Here is a 22,052-nt window from a genome sequence, read left to right on the forward strand (position 1 = left end):
CTCATCGGAGCGGTACGGTACTAACACCATCAACAAACACCGTGTGCTGTCAATCAATTTGAGTCTGTGATGTGCAAACACTCTCCTGGGATGAGAACAGGTTGGATGAGGCTTTGGGCAACCTGGTGTAGTGGAGGGTGTCCCTGCCCATGGCGGGGGGGTTGGAACTGGATGATCTTGAAGGTCCCTTCCAACCCGAACCGTTCCATGATTGTATGGTTCTATGAGCAGGGCTGTTGCTCAACAGCAACCCTCTGCAGAACGACCCGGAGCGCGTCCTCGACTGAGACGTGCCGGTGCCCCGGGAATGCTGCCGCCGCGCCGATGCCAGCTCCCGCTCCCGGGCCACCTGCGGCAGAGCCCCGTTCCGCGCGCTGCCGTTCCACGCCCGCGGCAGCGGGACGGGGCTGCTCCAGCGGGGAGTCCCTCGCCGGGGGCAGCGCCGGCTGAGGGCACGCGGCTGCCCGAGCGGCCGGGCCGGGCCGGGCCACAGGCGGCCGCCGGCACCGGAGCGCCTCCGGGCGGAGAAGCCGCGCGGAACGTTCTGGAACGGGAACGGAGGCCCCGCCGTGAGGGGACGGAGCCCCCGGCGCCCCCGCGCGGCAGGAACGGCGCGCGCCCCCGCCGCGAGCTCGTCCCTCGCGACGCGCCGTCCGCCCCCTCCCGCCGCGCCGACCCACTCCCGCCCCCCCCCGGTCGGTGCGTGCGGCTCCACTTCCTGCTTCCGGTACCGGCGCTATAAGAGCCGCTTCCGCGCCGGCGCGCGACCCGCGGTGGGCCCGGCCGTGGAGCGGCGCGTTCCGTTGCGGGTGCTGGGAGCTCGCGCCGCCGGTGCCATGAACGCCCGCGGTGAGCGGCGGGGCCCGGAGGCGACGGGATGGAGCGGGGAGGGGCGGGAGACACACCGTTAGCTGAGCAGTGGGGCGGGAGCGGCTACCGGAGCGCTCGGGGGAGGGGGTTACCGGGGGGGGGGGGGGGGGGGGGGGTTGCCGGGGGGGCCGCGGGGCCGGCGCTGACGGCTGCCCCGCGGCCCCCAGGGCTGAGCACGGAGAAGGCCGCCGCCTTCACGCGGCGGCTGCGGGCCGAGCCCCGGTTCCTGCTGGCGCAGAACGTGGCGACGTGCAACGACCCGCTGGAGGTGTGCCTGCAGCGGCAGGTGGTGCAGGACACCGTGCAGGTCTTCCAGCACGCCGTGCCCGCCGAGGGCAAGCCGGTCACCAACCAGAAGAACTCCGGTAAGGGGCTCCGCGGGGGTCGGGGCGGGCGGTGGAGTCGGGGCGCGCCCCCTCGGCGGCCCTGCCGTTTGGGGCGGGTGATGTAATGCTGACGGCGCTCCCGGGAGCGATGGTCGCCGCTGGAGTCCTTCCGTCGGGCTCCGGAGAAAATGGGATGCCTGCAGCATCCTCTGGAGTTGGTAACAGTCTGCAGCGTTCGCTTCTCTTCTGTGAAGTGTGAGGTGAAACCAGCAGGAAGACCTGCGTTTGCAGGAAAAGGTTTCTGAACTGCTGATGAGCTTTTTTTTTTTCTCTGTATTTTGCAATCCTAGCCAGAACAGCCGGCCAAAGGCTTGAGGCGGAATGGTGTCATGAATTGTGTGTTTAAAAACCCAGAAGTCTTGCGCAGCTCTGAAACGTTTCGGTTTAATTCTTGTTCCTTTGATCTCTCAGGGCGATGTTGGATCTTTTCCTGCCTCAATGCAATGCGTCTTCCTTTCATGAAGAAGTACAACATTGAAGAGTTTGAATTCAGCCAGTCGTATCTCTTTTTCTGGGATAAGGTACCGTAGCACAGGCCGCAGGTTGTGTTAGGGCATTAGGAGTGGGACAGAATTTCTTTTAGGCTGAACTGTCTTAACAATCCAGGTGGAAAACGTACATGCAAAGAAACTCCAAAAGTTTTTTAAATTTGTATCTTAAATGTGAGTCGAGCAAAGTGGGACTTTTGGCTTGAGAAGTTAGTTGTGAAGATGTTGGTGTTTTGGGATAGTAAAAGTCTTGTTTCGAGTGTTGTGCGTATTTCAGGTTACTTGACGGAGGCCTAGGGGAAACATGACTGTGACTTTCCATTGAGCTTTCAGTCATTCTGGTCACCTGCTGATCTGTGAGCTGTGTGCCTGCTCTTATCCCTCTAAAGGAAACTGAGAAAATCTAGTACTATTTTGGGCCAGGCTTCATTGCACAACTTCTGTTTCACATTTCTTGTTCCCCTACCTTCAAGCTCTGTGCTAACTCACTCCTAAATACTCAGTCTGTGACAAAAATAAGTTTATAGGATAAGCCCTGGCACGCTAGTGGGGAAAATAACTTCTGTAGATGAGCAGAAGGCAACTTCATCTGGTTGGGACTTCTGAAGAACTGAATACTCAGGAGTGAATTAATGTGCAATGTTACACTTAAAATATCTATTTTTCCTGTCTGTCCATTCCAGGTTGAGCGTTGTTACTACTTCTTAAATGCCTTTGTGGAAACAGCTCAGAAAAAGGAGCCTGTGGAAGGAAGACTGGTACAGTACCTGCTCACCAACCCCACAAATGATGGTGGACAGTGGGATATGTTGGTTAACATTATTGGTAAGAGAATTGGTTGTTAGGAGCCCTTCCTGAAATTGCACACTGGTTTGAGAGATAAGGAATGAAATAGAAGAAGAAATTGAGTTTGAGACCTGGGAGTTTGCTAAGGAACGTGGTGCCATTAGCCACTACCTTTTTTGTAAACAAAGACCTCTTTCATGCTAGCTTATAAATATTAGCCTTAAATCTTATTTGGTATCTTCACTCTTGCATTTTGCTGCTGATGATAGAAGCTCAGAAGATCAACAGAAGCCATCAGATATCCTTGATTTTCCATTTAGTAAAAAGGTTCAATCTCTTTTTACTTTAGTCATCAGCTGGACGTGGTTTGTGTATATCCATGTATACAATTTTTAGGGTGCACGGTAAGGAAAAACACTTTGCTAGACCAGGGTATGTCTACAAGGCAGAAGCAAAACTATCTGAGAGTTGCAGCCTGGAGAAGGATGGTATAAAGATCAGCAAGAGGGAAATGATGTGGAATGTGGCCATGCTGGTCTTACAAAGATCCAGCATAAGTGGGATCTTCCTTACACTGCTTAAGGAGGTGCTTCTCTGTGTCTGAATTACACTGTCATTTGCTTTCATTTGTATTGCGAAATAATGAGACGCCTTTGTAAAGCAACAAGCCAATAATATAATTTTAGAATCACAAAAGGAATTTGTTTCTTTGAAGCCTGGAGGTTACTTTTTTCCATATCCTATTGTTATAAATATTTAATCAGGGCAGAGAACACTTTTGGATGCTGCTGTTACATCCAGAGCCTTCCATGATCTTTGATTGGTACAATAAAGTAGGAAGCAAGTTGAGCTGTTGCTGGTGTTTTAGAAATGTTGAGGAGGAAAGGAGACAGGGAAGTTAGTCACTTAACATTAGATAAAATACATGGAATAATTCAGAAGAGGACAAATTTTTCAGAAGCTATTTCAGGAGCTTAATTTTCAAGTAATCTTTTTTTCTGGTGAAAAGAATCTTGAAAAGCACTAATTGGTTTAGAACTTCTAAAAGTGTTGAATTAAACAATACTGAACTGTTCAGGCATTCCACCTTTTGGGATGTCTGGAATGCAGATCAGAGGTCAAGATTCAGTCAGAAATTAAAGTGTAAACTTTGAATACTTGTAATGTTTAAACAAGAGGCTTCCCTTTATAATCTGCACAAAACCCAACTCTATTTAGCTTTTATGTGGGTATAGGCAGAAGCACTAGAATCTGCTGTTGGAAAAGGCAATTGTTAACCCATAGTTTTATTATTTTCCTTTTAGAAAAGTATGGTGTTGTCCCCAAGAAATATTTCCCGGAGTCTCACACCACTGAGGCTACTAGAAGGATGAATGAGATCTTGAATCATAAGGTAAAACTGATTCAGATGATGCAGTTAAGGGGAGGGGATGGGAATGACTCTGCTCCAAGTGTTCCTACACTTCCAATTTTTTTTCGTTGACCCAAGTGCTAAGTGCACCTCAGCAAATTCACTTGCTTTTACTCAAAAAGCAGCCTAAAGTCCTAGCAAAGTCTGATGGTAGCCTTGAAACATGGATCAGGAAAGTGTGTTTATGGAAGATGGCCATTGCCAGGCTTCAATAACTTGAAAGTACCTCACATGTTTTTCGTCGCGATTGTTCCTAATCCTCAGATTTCCGAAAAGTTAATTCCTGATGTGTGGCTGATTAAGTCTGTTTCTGCAAAACTAGCACTTGGCATCTAGGTGACTCTCTTCTCCTCCCTCAGCATTTCATCAACCAGTATGCCAAGGTTTCCAGAGATTACTGCCAAATTTGATGGAAACAATTAAAAAAAAAGTATTTCCAAAGCACTGAATCTTAAAAAAATCAGCTTTCAGTATGGAAGTGTGCAGCTTTGCCTGAAGTAAGGTGTTAAGCGTGCTCCCTGAACTACATAAATGAATTAATCTGGGAAGGTGCTACTGTAGGTAGCTAGATGAGAGAGAATTAATTTTTTTTTTTCAGTGTGCTTCAATTATTTTTTTCCAGTTCATATGCTACCGGCTTAGGGAAAATTTCCAGCTGCAATCCACATAAAAGCTGTAAAATACGTGCTGAGATGAGCTGAGAGATAATGGACAGTGTTAATGTTACTCTAGTCTTGAACATTGCAAAGCAGCTGGTCTTGTGGGAGCCCCGCTCACTGCTCCTGGCCTTATGGATGGTGACAGTAATGGGAAGCACATGCTATTCTTACTGCAATTCCACATGCAGTGGGGAAAGGCTCCCTTCTTTTTATCAACCGAGAGATCAATTATGCATTAGAGTTGCAAAACAAATTTTACAGTATGAATACAGTCTGTTCCCTGTGAGTCACAGAGGTGGCAATGCGTAGGGATGTTGCATCATCAGTTACTGGGCCAAGAGAAGTCAAGCCTTAAGAAAAGCTACTGGCTGTAAGCTTCAAATCAGAGGTTGGAAAACAGTATTTGAGTTGCAATATTTGTTAATTTCTGATTTTTTTTTGTGATCTTTTAAATAATTCAGTTATCTTGGTGGTTTTTTTTTTAAAGAATCAGTATCTAACAAAGCCTTCTGAAAGGAAGTTTCTTTTCATTTTGCAAACATGTTATGAAGAGTAAAATAGGTGCCTGAAACAACCAGATAGGAAGTTGTGGAAACTGATTAGGTGGCACCTTCCATGCTCTTATAATAAAATTGCTTTCTCTTTAAACAGATGAGGGAATACTGTTTGCGGCTGAGAAATATGGTGGAAACTGGAACACTTAAAGGAGAACTTTGTGCTGCAATGGACACTATGATAGAAGAGGTAAATGTACTTGTGTGACATGGAGCTTGGAACGGGAGGCTAGAATGGATGAGATTCCTTGCTTACTCTTTTTCTGTAGGATCTTGTTCTCTCAGGATTGGACAAAACACGCGCCTTTTGCCTAACTACGAATGTTGTGTATGGCAGTGTGCTTGGAGGTATTCGAGTCAATTTTTTGAAGTGGCTTGTCGCTTATCTCATTCTGAGTTTTTATAATACTTCCAGAGAAATATCTTGAATTTATAGGTTCCAGAACGATGGCATTTTAGAGACATCTGCCCTTTTCTGTAGGAAAGCAACATTTTGTATCTTAAGAGATAAAAATAGTGGCCTATCAGGCTTTTATAAATAGTAGGAAAGAGGCAAGTTGAGAATTGCATTCTGATGGTTTTGAATGTAAAATCTTGCAGCACAAGTGTTGTTGCAGAAATTCCCCACAAGAGAGCAGAAAAGAACAACAAAAGGGATTTCTCTGCATTATGGAAAAGATGTGAGCTGAACATGAGGCTGAATCCAGCTGTGGTCTGACACTGGGGGGACAGCAGAGGAAGGAATCACAGCATCCGTTTCTGGCTGTAGGAATTAACTCAAAATCAAACTGATGAGCAAGTCTGTAGTATGGTGTGTGTGTGCAGTGGCTAGCCTTCCATCTGTTTATGCTGAATGTGAAACGGCAACGTGCCATTTTTCTTATTCAGTAGTCCTCATACTTGATTCTTAAATAGCCAAAGCTAATTTAAAAGTTCAGGCTGTTTTAATTTTACCAAGTGCGTCCATTTTAAAAAAGGATGTATTTCATTCATTTCTCAAACGTACAATGCAAAGTGACCCAGTGGTTTCAATGTCTGTCTTTAGATGACTCAAGAAATCAAATGTTTTGGTTATGAGTTTTAGTTTTTCTGCAATTCAATAAACATTAGTATTAGGCAGAACCTACCTTGGGATATTTCTGTAAAGCTTTAGGCAGTTCCACTACTGTGCAAGTATTAATGCATTGGTTTGGTTTTTGGAAATTCATCTTTGGACATCGTGTGAAAACCTGTAGCTTTTTATCTAATTTTAAGGTTAGATTAAAAAAGAAAATTGATTCATGTTCCATGGGTTATATTATTGAAACTAAAACTTCTATGAAATGTATGCCTTAAGATCAACAATAATTCTGTGCTTCAAGCCTACTCCAATATGTTGCCAGTCAGCACTTAGTTCAAAAGTGAATTAATGTAACTTCCAGTGTGCGTGTCCAAAAGCCCTTGAATGATTTTATAGCAGATATCAAAAGCTTCCTAGAGATGTTCACTTTCAGGGCAATGACATACAGTTCACTGCAAAATGTCTCTCTGTTTGTTTAGAGCCTCTTGCCCTCTGACAAGGGATCCTGGAACCAGCAATAAAGGCTCCTTAACTGATGGCAATTTGTACTGTAAAAATGTTGTGCTTAATTCTCTGAAGTTAACGCAGTATTTCATCTTGCAGCAGCAATAGTGGTTTGCAACTTAAGTAGTCACTTTCAGTAAACGTTGTAGTTGCAGTGCACAGTTGCACCTGTTTTGTACACCTTAGAAACACTTAGTTTTAAAGGTTTGAGACCATTGTTTTATTTCACGTGTTTGTATGTATATAAGTGGCATTGCATCTATTTTTGTGTGTAGGAAAGCAGAACTTGGGTTTGATCTGTGAAGTTGTATTTGCATAGCAAATCTTGGTTCACTCATGCTGGGAGGCAGTGCTCCAGATGAAATGGGGCAGTTGTACTGGAACACAAGATTAAATATTCACTCCAGAACTGTGTAAACATTTTTCTTATCAAACCAGTGCACAGCAGGTCAGAAGTTGAAATCGGCGCAGAGCATGTGACTGAATTTTTCTTCCTCTACTGTTCTCCTTTGTAGACTCTTCCTTATCAGTGTCCTTCTTTCCCCTCCTTGTTCATTTTGTTTTTTAGCACAAGCCACTATATCTTTGCCTTATCTTAGTTCTAGTTGTCAGTGATATAAGTCACCTTTTAGTTTAAATATGTCTCCTTATTTTATTTATTGATAGAGGAAGCTTGAGAGATACTAAGAGATGGCCTATGATGGGTGTGGTGGCAAAACAATTGAGGGAGGCCATTCCCAGGCTCCACTGCCTCTGTTAACTTGAGACTTCTGTCTCCATCACTTTCCTTCCTCTGGCTGGAGCCTGCTTGCTCCTTGCTCTCCTTTTAGGTGTTTTTCTTGCTTTTTGTTTTCATAGCCTCATCTTTCACCACTTGGTGTTATCTCAAGTAACGTGGGTGTATCCACAGCAAATGCCACCTTTTGTGCAGTCTGTAAAATTAAATATTTATAGTAGTTTAGGGATTTACATTTACTCTTTAATGTATTTATTGAGAAATAAATGTTTGAGTTCCTCCAGTAAAAACATTGAGCCCACACCCTTGTTTCAACTCATAATTAATCTCTTCTAATTTTATTAAATTCTTTGGAACAAGAACACCTTTATTTGTATCTTACACACAGCCAAATAATGTCACTTAGTGTGAACATGGCATTCCTTTTGCCATCAGCACAAGGTGCACACTAGCACAAAGCTAGTTCTTATGGAGCCTTAGGATCCATGTTAATCAGCTCAACTGGCTCCAGAAAGAGTAAGTCAGCTTTGGGAAAGGTGTTCTGTCTCCTCTCCTGCGAAGACTCAGTGAGAGGAAAGAGTGAAGACTGACAGCCCAGGAAAGCTGAGAGACTCCCTCTTCTCTTATTTTAAATAACCTGTTGGTTCCTTGCAAGAAAAAGACTTATCTCCTGCTCAAGACACGGACAGAGCTGAAGTAGACCCAGTGTCTGCTGAAGTAAAACAGATTCAAACCTGTTAAAATATGATTGAATTGTCTGGCCTCAGAGTACCTGTGGCAGGTCCTGTTAAATATCCCTAAAGACAGTCATCTGCTTACACTGCCTATGAGTTAGCACGTTTTACGATAAGCCCCGTGAGAAAGTGCAGTAGTGATTCTTAAGTGCTGTTTCATGTTCTGATTCACAGGGAGGCTGATAACTTGAAATCTGGTCAACTTTTCATGCTAAAAATCAATAGAAATCTGTCAGCTGCAAAGGATGGCACAGTCAGCAGGCAGGGATCTTGAAATAAATTACATAACCTGCCAGCTCAGCCCTAAACTGAGACACTGTTAAATGTATTAAAACAGATGAGAAGATTATTTGAGGCTTTTGAAAAGAAGTGAAGGCCCATCTTTGAAATCCAAATGGACATTACAGGAAAAAAGGGATTAGTACAGGGGAAACTCTGGGATAAAACGTTTTGCTGCATGCGTGTTAGGAGGGCTGGTTTTTCTCTGCATGGGGCAAACCACCTGGTGGAACAGGTGATGCTGAACGCTTAAGCCTTTCTAGAATCAGTTTGATTTCTTTTCAGAAATCAGTTTTCTGATCAGATTTCAGAAATCAGATTTCTTTTCAGAATCAGTTTCTCTTGCACTGGGAAAGTATTTTGTTGCAGGAGCTTCAGAGTTACTTATGAAATGTTGGAATGAGACTGGGCAGTGTGCTGGCTTTTGCTTGTGGCTGCTGCATTCCGAGGATAACCTGGAATATATGTGTTAAGCCTTAAGCTTCTATTTTGCCTGATGGTGTGCCTGAGAAGGTAAGAGTGTGAGAATGGAGAGAGATTCTGTTGATTTTCTGTGGCCTTTCAGATTGATGTTGAACTGTTGAAACCCCTGGATTTCCAGAGCTGAATGCAAATAATTCATATGTGTACATTTATTCATGTTCTTCAAAGGTGGCCGTTAAGATCTCCAGTTGGCTCTCACATGGAGAAGTCCATTCATCAATGGCATTGCTGTGGGAGGAGAGGCACACCTGCATGTTTCAGCAAGTTCACAGCTGTTTGCTTCTTTGTGCAGGTGTTCAGAATAGTGAGTACTTGCCTGGGCAGCCCTCCGGAGACCTTCTGCTGGGAGTTCCGGGATAAGGAGAAGAACTACCACAAATATGGCCCTATGACACCAGTGGAGTTCTACAATGAGCATGTGAAGCCTTACTTCAACATGGAGGACAAGGTTGGGGATGCTGAAAGGCAGTAGCTTCTCAAGACCTTTTTTTGCTGCTATGTGACTTATTTTCCACTGTTGAAAGGGTACTGTCCCCCCCTGTAACTGCACCATATGGATGGGTACTGCTTCCACAAGTCAAACATGGCCCTGTGTTTTTTTTCTCCCTATTCTCCTGTTTGCACTCTACCCTTCAATTAGCTCTGATCTTGCATTGCTGCAAGTCCATGATGATTTTGTAATGATAAAATATGGAATGATCTAATGAGTCAAAGTGCCATAAGACAGCCATTAGAGAGCAGGAATAACGTGCAAAGCTGCTATGCCACAGTTCTGAGGTGAACTTATAAAACAAAAAAAACCAAAAGCTTAAAAAAAAAAAGTGGTACTTCAGCCAAGTGGCTTGTTTGCTAATGGGATGACAGCGAGCTGGGACAAAAGCAATTCTCTAAAATCCATCTAGATTAATTTCTCAAAGATTTCAGGTAAGTTGCACTTTAATTTATGACATCTTGTTTTTTGGCAGATTTGCCTAGTGAATGATCCCCGACCTCAGAACCCGTACAACAGGCTGTACACAGTGGAGTACCTGGGCAACATGGCAGGAGGGAGGAAAACGCTCTATAACAACCAGCCTGTTGATGTCTTGAAAAAATTAGCTGCAGCGTCTATTAAGGATGGCGAGGTTTGTTTGGTTTCTCTTCATGGATGGCATGGTGCAGCTCTTGTCATGTAAAACTCACTGGGATATGGCCCAGACATGACTCTTCCTTCTATTTCTAGGCTGTGTGGTTTGGCTGCGATGTTGCAAAGCACTTCTATGGCAAGCTGGGAATCAATGACATGAATATGTAAGTAGAAAATCAAAACAGAATACCATTTGGGATACTTGGCTAGGACATAAAGAGTGCTTTGGCTGCTTAAGAAGCTAATTTGTCCATACTTTGGATTATATACCCAGAAAGAGTATATTTAAGTAATTCAGCAGCAGCAATGTTTTTTCACTTGTTAGCTAAGATCTGAATCCTTTAAAGATGCACTACAAGTGATCGTTAAATATTCTTACTCATTTGAATTGTCTAGTGATTGGTGAGAGAAACCCCTAAAGGGATCAGTCTTTTGCATTTATTCTGACACTAAAAATAGTTAAATTTATGTGCCTGTGCACTGGCTCCTGAGATAGCACAAGTCTACTGATACCCTGAGGTACCAGTGAGAATCCTCCCTGCATTCTTTTTGATATTGCTGCATGGCTTTCTGATAGATTTAATCATGAGCTGGTGTTCGGTGTCTCCGTCAAGAACATGAACAAAGCAGAGCGATTAATCTTTGGAGAATCACTGATGACCCATGCCATGGTCCTGACAGCTGTCACCGAGAAGGTAGAGTCTCCTTCCTGAAGTTCTGATGCTTGCACGGATGTATTTGAATATTCTGGGAGTTTATTTGTGTTCTGGGCTCATGCACAGCACGTAAGCTGTTCTGCTCGAGTTCAGCATGTGTGCAAGGCCCAGGTTGTCTGTTCTGCCTGTGTGGTTTGTGTTTGAGTGTTCAGAACTATAAATACTTAACAAGGAGGGAAGAATTTTTGGTAAGTCAAGGACTTCTTTCCTTCTGCCCGCAAAATTTATTGGACAAAGGGAAAAGAAAGTCAACTTATTTTAAGATCCCAGAAAACCTATCTTAACTGAATTTTAAATACAGATTCTGATGTATCTTGCTGAGCAAGAAACCTAGTACGACAGCAAGTATTTCCTAGCGTGTCCCACTGCCTGGGTTAGTCCCATCTACGTTTTACAGCGTGAAGCTCCTTCTGTTACAATGCCAGTAGGAGGCACTTTGCAACAGTCTTAACCTCCTGCAACTCACTGGCATGTGGCCTCTCTGACCTACTCATAATTAGGGAAGGAAAATGGTGTCCAAAATAGCTCTGTGGCAGAGATGAATTCACAACTAAATCTGCTCCTGGCAGCGTAACAAAGCACATATGAAGTAAAAAGACGCATGTGAAAATTTACAACTCAGGGTTATCTGTAGTGTTGATGTTTTCCATTTATTTCCAGTAGCTGTCATTATAAAAGTTTCTTTGAAGTGTTCTCTTCCTGTCCAGCGTGACCTTGGCTGAGAAATAACAGCTTGCATATAACTGCAAAAGTTTGCTTGAGCTCTGGAGTTTGAGGGCTTGAGATAGGACTGCTGAGTCATGCAAATTTTTGAGTTACTTTTTACAACTGAATATTTTTCCCGTTGTGTTCTGAGCTCTTAACGTTTGTTTTATGTATCAGATTGCATGAACACATCTTTTAAAAAAAAATCATTTTTCAGATAGAGATTGAAAATGATACTTTTCTAGTGTTCAAAACATACTTCTCTATACACAGCTGAAGTGTGTGTGTTTGTACTAATTGTCACCAGTTACGGGCTGCACTTTATTGGCAGCTGTAGTCTATGGTCTAGATTTTTAAACTCGTTCTTGTGCATGCCTAAATGCGTAGGTGCGTAAAATGTGATCAAACGTGACCTGATTTCCTTAAGGATGTGTATAAGATCAGTATGTGATGGATGGCATCTCTAAAATCAAAAGACTGTTTAAAAGAAATTATCCTAGAAGTTTGGCATTTATAGAGGCTTTTCCACATTCAAAATGGACGAAGTTATTTCTACTTTTTGTTTGAACATGTTGTCTTGTATTAAACCTTAACTTAATCTAAAGGAGCTTTGATAAACAGTTGTAAAACTGTAATACTTTGGATTTACCTACCTTTATAAAAAGGCTTTGAAGATTTAAAATGTCCTATTATGATTTTACAACGTGAAAAATTGATGTGGATTAAATGCACCTTTGGGTTAAAAACTTAATGCATGTAAACATGTTTATCCCAGTTTCTGTCCCATAGCATCAGGAGTTGACTTATCCTTAGTCTGGTACCTCTCGAGTGTCTTGTTTTAAGGACTGTCCTGTGTTTTGTAAGTGAGAATGGAAGCAATACAACAATATTCCATTGAATGTTAGAAATGGATTTGTGGGGTGTTTTTCAGGTTAGTTTTTTGTATTAAAAAAATAAATAAATTTCGTAGCAAAAGAATAACTATTCTTTGGTTCCTCAAGGGACCTGCTGTTTCCTTATGAGAGGCTGCTTGAAGGAAGCAGCAGTTCCAAGCCCAGGAAGCTGTCTTCAGTGCTTTTATGTACTTGACAGATTTGAACCAGGCTTCAGAGAGACCCAGTGCAGCTGGAATGCTGCATGCTTCTGCACATAAAGTCAGATGCACTTCATGCTCATTAGAAACCTCGTCTGTCATTCCAATCCCTGGCCTTAGAGCTGTATCCTTCAGCTGGATTTTTCCAGTGTTTGCACTTACTAATACTGTTCTAATTACAGTGACTTCATTGCCCTTGTTCCTTTCCTCTGATTCCTCATTCAAGGGAGTTGTGGGTTCTGCATTTCAGAAGACCCCTGTGCCCTATCAGGTGATAGGGAAGGCTGCTCAAATTCTTACAGTTAAAGTCCAAACTTAAATTTAAGTTTTCTGGTTAAAATAAATATTTATTGCAGGCTCTCGACCACATTTCCTCATACTTTATGTAAGCGGGTGGCCAAGTAGTTTAGAAAATTACATTTCTCCAACCAATTAACAAGAAGCCATTGTCTGAAACTTGCGAAAGCCTGTAGACTTTTGGGAGTGGAGCTCTGTGGTTTGATGCTGGATTTAAACTTGAAAGAGTTGGCTGCTATAAACTTGCATGGCCCTTCACTGCTGAACAGCCATTGACTTGTTTTGTCACAGGATGGACAAGAAGATGCATTTGAAAAATGGAGAGTGGAGAACTCCTGGGGTGAAGACCGTGGTAATAAAGGTAAGTAACTTCAAGTCATGGGAACAGAAGGCTGAACTTAGTGTTTGGAAATAAGGAGGTGGAAGGGGGAAAGTGGATGTGCTGTGTGTCCTTCACTGGGACGTGTGTGAAACAAGCCTGCAAACAGCGTGTGTATCACTGAGTTATGGCACTGTATTCCTGGAAGATAAACATTCTTCACTTAATTGTGATTTAAATCTAAGCAAATCAAATGTAAACATTGACTGGAGAAGCAGGAAATGTCACTGGATAAACTTGACAATGTGGTTGCAAGTTCAACTGTAGAGGCAACTGCATTTTTGGGAGATCGCCATAAGTGATTGACAGTTCTTGACAGACGGGGCATCTCGGTCCCAAGAGCAGGAGGACAGAGTTGACAGGAGCCCTTATGGAGGCTGAAACTGGAACTCTGCATATAGCTTAATGATACTGGGCATATATTCTCTCTTTTCACAATCTAAAACTGTCTTAGTGTATGCAGTGTAATGGGAAGATACTGGTAGACTTCTGTCACCAGATCAAATGGATTCAGACCATCTGACTTTTAAGTAATTTGGATAATAGTGGTTTCCTTCTCTCTTCACCTGTGAGAGCTTGAGTGACATCCTGTCAGGTCACATTAATATTAGTATTTGGAGAGTGTACCATGAAGAGTGCAGGTCCTGTTGGGAGTAGTAGGGCTTATCAAAGGAATTCTAGAAAAAATGTATCTGAAGTTCCTATAACGAAGTGTTTAAAGTCATAAACTTTGATAAAATAACTTTTTAAGGTTGATTAGTTTATTGCTGTAAAGCTGCTTATTTTCCTAAGCATTGTATAACAGTTTGCTGTTGATCACAAGTAAATTGCCAGCCATTATCCATGTCAAAAAGCCAGCAGCTGCATGAGTTTGACAAGCAGAACCTTTGCTATTTTGTTGTTCGTAATCCTTTGCTGTGGAACACAAGTCTGAGAAATCTGGTAGTATTAGTCTGAAAAATGTGGTAATACTTCTCTTCTGAAGTACAGAGAATTCTAGTGGGCATGTAAACCGATCCTTTAATAAAAGGACAATAGATAAGAAATGCTTTGCAGTAACAAATAGGATGGGATCACTTCCAAGTGCACTGTATAGAAGTGCTTTCTCCTTCTAGTATGAAAGCAGAAAAAAGGACTTCACTGCAATACTTTTAAGTGTAGCAAAGTTTTTGGTAACAGAGCTAAGTTTAAATCTGTAAACCACAGCTGACTCATCTTTGGGACCTTAGGCTGGCTGTGGCTGATAGTACTTCAGTGATTCATGTGTGAAACCGAAGTGGTTTATATTTTCTTTTAAAGCACTATTTATCAATCACTGCAAGCTTTTACTTACTGATTTTGTAAATGAGGAAAAGAGGGAATGGCTGCTTCCAGCTTGTGCTGTGAACAGCTGCAGTGTAAACTGCTCTAGCTCCAACACCTGTCTGTAAAATAAAATATTTGTTTAAATTGTAATTCTGGTTGCCTCTCTAAAGCAGTGCTGAAAACACGACCTGTGGCATCCTTGCAGTGTTCCCCTCTGGTGTGACAAGCACTAGCAACTACAAAACCCAGTGGCACGCAGCTCAGCTCGTGCCAGGTTTTCTGCATGAACTTGCTTTCCTGTTGATGACTCTCAGCCCGCACTATTGTTCCTTGAAAAAGGATTTGTAAGTGCCATAGTGGGGTGGATGCACCAGCCTGGCATGGCATGTGGGCAGGTGGTGTGGACAAAATGGTGAGTCACAGCCGAGTGGTGGTTTAGGAAATTGCTTCTAGTTGCTTCCCTACTGAGGCTGGGAATGACCAGAGGGTGCTTCTCTGCCTGGTCTGGGGGCCAGCTCTGACCTCCCCGGCATGAGGACAGTGGGGCTGATGGTGTGAGAGCATTTCTGCTTTGCTCTGCCAAGGCCTGCAGTCAGTCAGCTTTTCCTAAACCAAGTGGAGGGAAACTCCATGATTTTTGTCATCTCCTATCTGAGACAGGCCGGATGTGGCCTGGGCCGTGGCATGATAAGCCCACTGAGCGTGCCGAGCCAGACTTGGTGTGTCCCAGGGCATAACACAATAGTCATTGCTGACCACATTTTTCTGTTGCAGATTAATCACAAATGTTATGCTCACAAGATTTGGTATGGCTGAAATTTCCCAGGATGTTGGGGGTTTCTTCTGGGAGTAGACTATTTCCGGAAACACTGTTTTAGGATGTGGTCTTATTCATAAGCTTTTGATATCTTGTACATGAACAGCTAACAAAAACATAGAATATTCTTGGAACAGTTTCTGTTCTGGCCTCTTGGTCTTGCAGTAGTGTCTGTTCTGAGTTAGCTGTATATATTCACAACAAAGTATTCCAATAAAAATGTCAAAATAACAGAACTATGCTGATGTTCAGCCTTCAAGGCTCCTCAATGTGACAGGAGTAAAAGGTACTTTGGAATGTAAAGAAGCCAAATCAATACTAAAAAGTAACATCAAAACTTTTCTGGTCTCCAAATTCAAACTAATAACTACTTTGTTAAGAACATTTATGTATAATAGAGAATATAAAACATAAACTGCCTGGTTAGTTGTGCTCTTATTGCCAGAACACTTTGTTTTGAGACACTCTAGATACTTGGTTTGGGATGTTAGATGCTACTAGTGTTAGAGGAATGCTTCCAGGAAGGAAGCATCTTACTCGGCTTGCTCTGCCACTGCACAGTGGACTTTGGTTAGGACTCCATTCTGAAGTTAATGGCTGTCAGCAGCTTTGTGCTGGCCATGAGTGCTCCCTGGCCAAGGTTCAGAGTCGCTTTCTGTTACAACCGGAGAAAAACTGGGCTCAATTTCAGGATACTGGCTATGACTCCCAAACCACAGTGCAGTAGACTGAAGCCTGACACCACTAGTAAGTGTTGTACCTGTTGAGCTGTGACTGAGCAGTGGCAGTTCTGTGCTGGTGTTACTGGGCCGGAGTATCAGTGAATGCTCTTGACAGCTGTGGAGGCTCTGACTGTGAAGGGCCACATGCATTTTTGGCTTTCTTCACTTTGAGCATGTAATCCAAAATCAAAAAAACCTACAGCAGCTAGAATGAAAAGTGTAATGCCTCAGGCTTTAAGTTAGAAATAACACAAAATTAAACTCACACTAGTCGTCTGAGTGTTGCTTTCAACTTGTTTTCCAGCTTGCTAGGCTTAACTTGCTACTTGGTTTGCAGTAACAGTTTATCTTCCTTAGACTTTATCTCTCTTCCAAATATGGATTCACTTTCCAGAATGAGTTCTCCTAGAGCCATTTAAGAGGAGCTAGTTGTTCCTTTGAAATATAATAGGACCCCAGAGTGACTTGAATAAAGCCTGCCTGTACCTTGTATGCATGCCATCTCTGAACTGTTCTGGGTGAGTCACTGTCGTTTATCTGTTTTGTACTGGTAGGGACCACGGTCTCTGGAAAGTCTTGCTCACTGTCTGTATTTTGGTTAGGGAATTTCCTGGAAAAGTGCCTTGAGAGAAAATCCCATCAGAACTATGAAGCTTGACTTTTATTTCAGACTACTTTTTTTCAGGGAGGTGAATCCCTAAATGATTTTCTTGGGTATAACCACACAACGCACTGTTGAGCTAAAGGCAACTGGACATATCTGTCTTTCAGAGCTCATTCTCAAACATGACAAGTAACTTGCCAGGGTTTCTTCCCCTTCCTCCTGCCCTGCTTTTTGGCTCTGCAGTGTCCAGTACTTGCTGGTATAGGAGGGTGAGGATTTGTAGTCTGTCCTAGCTCTCTTGCTATGCCACTGAGTCTGTCTGGCAGTAATTTATTTTTTTTACTCTTATCTGCCTTGTTAAGGAATTGTGAAGCTGTGCTTGGATAAGTCTGGTGCAGAGAACCAGAGTCCACATCAGCAAGGAGGCAGCCAAGAATGATGTTAAACTTGGCACATCCCAGTTGAGGCCCAGCTGGGTGTGGGGGATACAGGCAAGCCCCAACTCTGTTATTTCTTGAACAGGGTGATAAAGGGTACAGCCTGCAACAAAACCCCAGAGACTAGACTTCGAGTCGTTAGAAAACAAACAAGTGACTTATTGTTGGTAGGAAATGGAAGTGTTTTTTCACATGGGGTCCCTCTTGCTTTTCCCTGGGTATCGTCTTTAAGGTGCCAGATAACACCTGTATCCCCAGACTTGCATGGTGAGGACTGGAAAGACTGTGACTCCCGATTTGGATATCGTGGGATGAAGTTATTTGTATGCCCATGCTCTGTGGAGTGGGCAGAACTGAATTCTTGTGGTGGTGTTTGTCTCAGAGAAAGGGAAGCCCTGGGAACAGCCTAGCATTGCCTCTCTAAATATTTAGTAATTAAATTCATATCTGTTGTATAAGTGTTTCTTGGAATACCGTCTGTTTTTCCTCAAGGAGCAAACACAGCTGCTGACAAACATTGCTTGTTTTTTGAGGTAAAAAAGTCACTTCCCAGTCAAATATTTCCTTTCTGTGTTTCACTGGCACTCTGTCAGCCATAAAGGCAAGTTTAATTATTCTGCGTACTCTTTTGTTCTAGAGACACAGTACGTTATTACCTAACTTTGAACCCAGCTTATCCCATCGGATATCTTTTTTTTTAAAGGCAAGCAAGAGGGGAACACTAAATCATGTTATCACATCCATTTGATAGGGGTCCATCTGCTTGTTTTGGCAGGAAAAGAACTTTCTTGTGGTACATCTTCAGCTAAAAGTCAGCTCCCTCTTGACTTTTTTAATCTCTTATACTGACTTGCATACTTAACTCTGCTGCATGAAGACATTTTAAGGATTTAACTGTAGACACTTAAGTGTCTGTGTTCATGTATGTGTATATATATCATCCCATAATTACAATATGACAGACTCTGTGAATGTGTTCTCCCTGTGGAGGAGTTAAGGCACAAGCACCCAGTGGCTTGTACTAGGTCCTTGGGGAACTATGCAGGGCCTTTATTTTGAGGTGCCCAAATCCTGGTTAGGCAGTAACTCACAGGCCATTCATCCTCGTCTGACCTCTCCCTGGCCAGCAGCTTGTCCGTTTTGAAATGCTACAGGTTCAGATTTTCCTTTGGGTAAGTCAGAGAAATGTGGACCAGCCTCATACACAGGTGTACACTTTTGTAGCCAGGTGCTGTGTTCTATTAGTGCAAGATGATGCTGTTCCCAGTTCTGTCCTATATCCTGACCGTAACATACAAATAGTTTGAGAAGAAGCAATAGCTTAATTACCTGAGGTAGAACTCCATTGTGTACCCTGCTCAGAAACGCAAGAAACTTTTCTGTTTCTTTCCTGCTTCTGCCCGTTACCTGGATGGAACACAGAGCTCAGGGTTGCCTTAGGCAGGCTCCGAGCTGTATGTATTGCTGCGTACGGATATGCGTCTCCTTTTAATGAAGAAATTGATAATGGCTTTCATCGTGACACTGGGCACAGGACTTCTCAAAGAGCGACCTTACTTATTTGCATGTTCTGAAGTTCTGCTTGGCGTTTCCTTCTTGTTCAGACGCTGCGATCCTAATCAGCACTGTCAAGCTTTGAGATACAGGATGTCAGAAGCAGAGTTCATTATCCTCTCAGGGTGCAATTACTTGTTGGCTCTTGGGAGTGAGAGGTTTTTGTGTGTCCCAAGAACTCATATCCTGAAGACAGAATAATCAAGGCAGCTCCCTTTGGCAGTGTTTCCAAAATGGCTGCTAGCTCGGATTACAATTGATAGGGGTTTTAATTTATGGGAATTATCTGATCTCTTGCTTTAGAAACAAGATGGTGTAGATAGATGCATTTATTGTCCATATTCTTTGGACATTTTCTTGTTTCATTTGATTGTGTGATGATACTGTATAAGGACATGAGGAACTTTATTACATAAAGCCTCCTCATCTGTCTTCTAAATGCTTGCTTTCTCCCAGCTGCTCTTATTTTCAGTTCACCTTGAATAGTTTGTTTCCAATGGTAGCTTTCTGCTAAAACGTGTGATACTCTAAATGTGACTTTTTTTCACCCCCAATTCAAAGGCAGTTCACTGAAATTCTCAGTAAGAATTGTATTAACAGAGAAAATTCAGATTTAGTTCAGCCAAACTAGATGGTTTTACATTTGAGGAAAGCAGATGACCTCGTTCTCTTACTGCAAAAACTAAACCAGCAAAGTTTTCTTAAGCCAAAGATGGTTTGGATATTCACTTGGAAAATTTCCCTTTTCTAAACCAAATCCTGTAAACTCCTAAAGCCAGATAATTCTAATAACTTCTAAATTCAGATAATTTCACATTCTGCCTTAAATACTAAGGGTTTTTTAAGGCTTTGTAATTCACTTGCATATTCTCAATGCCTATTTTAACAGAGGAAGCATGAATGATGAATACTTTGGGTCTTGCTTTTCCTAGTACGCTTCTTGCTTGGTCTTTCAGTGCACATGAAGTACATCGGGTTAGTCCGTATGTTAATTTCTTTGGGATTTTTTTTTTTACTTGAGAGGTACAAAGTATGATTAGGTGCTGTTTGTACTGCATCATTCATAGGTGAAACTTGTATATGTGACTGCTTCACTGCATTGGTAATGGTTCTCTGCAGTAACAAAGTGTTTTCATCTCCAGGTTACCTGATCATGACTGATGACTGGTTTTCTGAGTATGTGTACGAAGTTGTGGTGGATAAGAAGCATGTACCAGAAGACATCTTGGCAGTGATGCAGCAGGAACCAATTGTTTTGCCAGCTTGGGATCCTATGGGGGCTTTAGCCAAGTGAACTAAAGAATTTTTGCCTCTTAATGGTCAACCAGAAGTAGATGCAATAGCGAATTCCAGTGGTTGGAAGCCATAGCCAAATGATAATGTGACCAAGCACTCAGCATGGTCTGTATTCTTGAAATGTAAATTAAGGATCTTTGGAAAATAGCGCTTTACTGACCAGGCTGAATAAAGCTCTCAGACAAGCTACTCTGCAAAACTAAAATAGGAAAAGGAAAAACTCATAATGAAAATGTATTACCAGTGCTGTCAATGGCAGCTTGATTTTACCTTAAATTTTTAATAAAAAGTATAGTAACTTAGTAGAATCATTTTGACCAGTGTTTTCCTTAGAAAAGGCAGCTATAAAAGGCCCTTTAGAATTAACAGCTAGGTGACTGTTAGAAGAAATACATCAAGATACTTAGAAATTAACCATTCATGATCTGACTTGTACCATAAAAGAATGCCCAAAATATTTTATATACTTAGATTTTTAGTTTTGCTGATGTTATGGAGGGGACATAAGAATTGGAACTGCTAAAAATTACCTTTAGAAAATTTTCTCTTCAAACAGAATTGGAGGTGGGAGGAAACTGTTTCCTTGAGGTTTCCAGTTTCACTTGTTTCTATTCTTCCATTATCGAGGTAAGACTGGATAACCCACATCAAGGCCCAATGCTATGTCTGTGTGCACAGGAGCGCTATTTTTCAGTTTATTAGCAAGAACAACCATAAGTATGTTCACAGGTTGGAGTTAGTGTCATGCTCAACAGAAAAACCAATGTTTTAATTGCTGCATTTTATCTGGATGTTTTAAAAAACAAGATGGTGCTATGAAGCTTTTGAATAAACACTTTCTAAAGTGACTGGTACAGTTATATGTGTTTTTTTTTTAAATGAGCCTCATGTAACTAATGAAATGGAAAGATATTAGTGACCTGCAAACAAATCTAAGTTAGCCAGAATGTGAACATATCAGGAGAACATGCTACTTCATGTTCTCAATCATAGATGCTCCTCTCACTCAACAAAGATAAACCCAAATGTAGTATCTCGGCCCTACAGGCACTCAAATAGTTTGGTGATGATCACAGTACTAATCCTTTGATTTAATTGTGCCAAAATGGCAGGCTGTCTCTGTGTGCACCCTCACAGTTTTCCTGTTCTGTACTGGGTTTAGTCATAGGCAAATAAGAGGGTAAGTGAGGTTAAAGAGCCACACTGAATCACAACTGCCAGCTGTCATGAGTAGCAGATTGATGTTGCTTAAGGCAAGTGCAAGCAAAAAAAGGATATTTGGTATGGTTAAGGTACTCTACAATTTGGTTTGACTTTTCCATTCGGACTACAGAGGTAGAAAGTTATTTAATTATTTTAAAGAATATCTTCTGCTAGTTATACAAGCGTGTGTGTGTATATGTATGTACATATATTAAAAATGCCAAGCTGAATAATGTCTGCATGTTTCCTGCTAAACTAAATCCAGATTAGGGTTTGTCTAGGAGTCATCCGAGATTATTCAACCTGCTATGATTAATGTTTCCTGAAGTGGGCAGGAGTGCTGGTTAGAGAAGAGAATTTGGTGTGGAACAGCAGCAGGAGGTTATTGTTACTGTCCTTGAATGATGTGTTTTAAGAGTCTGTGCACTTTGCAGTATTTTCTGCAGAAGTAACAAAGCTGTTGTGGAGGTGCACAGAATGTATTTTGGCAGTACAGTGGTACTATAATTTGATTCCCTTCTAGGAAAACCCAGCTCATGTTATCCTGGGCTCATGTCAAAAGGTTTTCTGTCGTCTCAAGAGCTGTGAGGGTACAGGAGCAAATGGCTATTGCTCTCAGCTTGCCTTCTCTAGGAGTAACAGTCACTAGCCATAACAAAACTATACCTTTGCAGTAGATTTTCCTAATCTAGAAGACTCCAAGTTCTAATGCTCAGATCTTTTTCTGTGTCTTGGGACAGGCAGATGACCTTTCTTGCTTTCTACAGTGTTGACTGGCAGAAGCAGGCATCGCATGCAGTTATCTTTGTGGAAGCTTGGGCATACCTTCTAATTATCAGGATATTGTA

The 22,052-nt window shown here is 42.3% G+C and overlaps 1 protein-coding gene across 1 annotated transcript; it reads left to right on the plus strand.

Moving 5' to 3' along the window:
- Window positions 1-836: 836 nt before the first annotated feature.
- On the plus strand, window positions 837-21,208 carry BLMH (bleomycin hydrolase). Its single transcript, XM_086624635.1, has 12 exons — window positions 837-849; window positions 1,038-1,235; window positions 1,668-1,777; window positions 2,428-2,569; window positions 3,835-3,923; window positions 5,252-5,344; window positions 9,243-9,398; window positions 9,916-10,074; window positions 10,173-10,240; window positions 10,654-10,771; window positions 13,179-13,248; window positions 19,848-21,208. The coding sequence occupies exons 1-12, from the start codon at window positions 837-839 to the stop codon at window positions 19,997-19,999; spliced, it is 1,368 nt and encodes a 455-aa protein (XP_086480761.1). The 3' UTR covers window positions 20,000-21,208.
- Window positions 21,209-22,052: the final 844 nt, after the last annotated feature.

This window comes from Tauraco erythrolophus, chromosome 21, assembly GCF_009769465.1.
Source record: "Tauraco erythrolophus isolate bTauEry1 chromosome 21, bTauEry1.pri, whole genome shotgun sequence".
NCBI classification, from domain to species: domain Eukaryota; kingdom Metazoa; phylum Chordata; class Aves; order Musophagiformes; family Musophagidae; genus Tauraco; species Tauraco erythrolophus.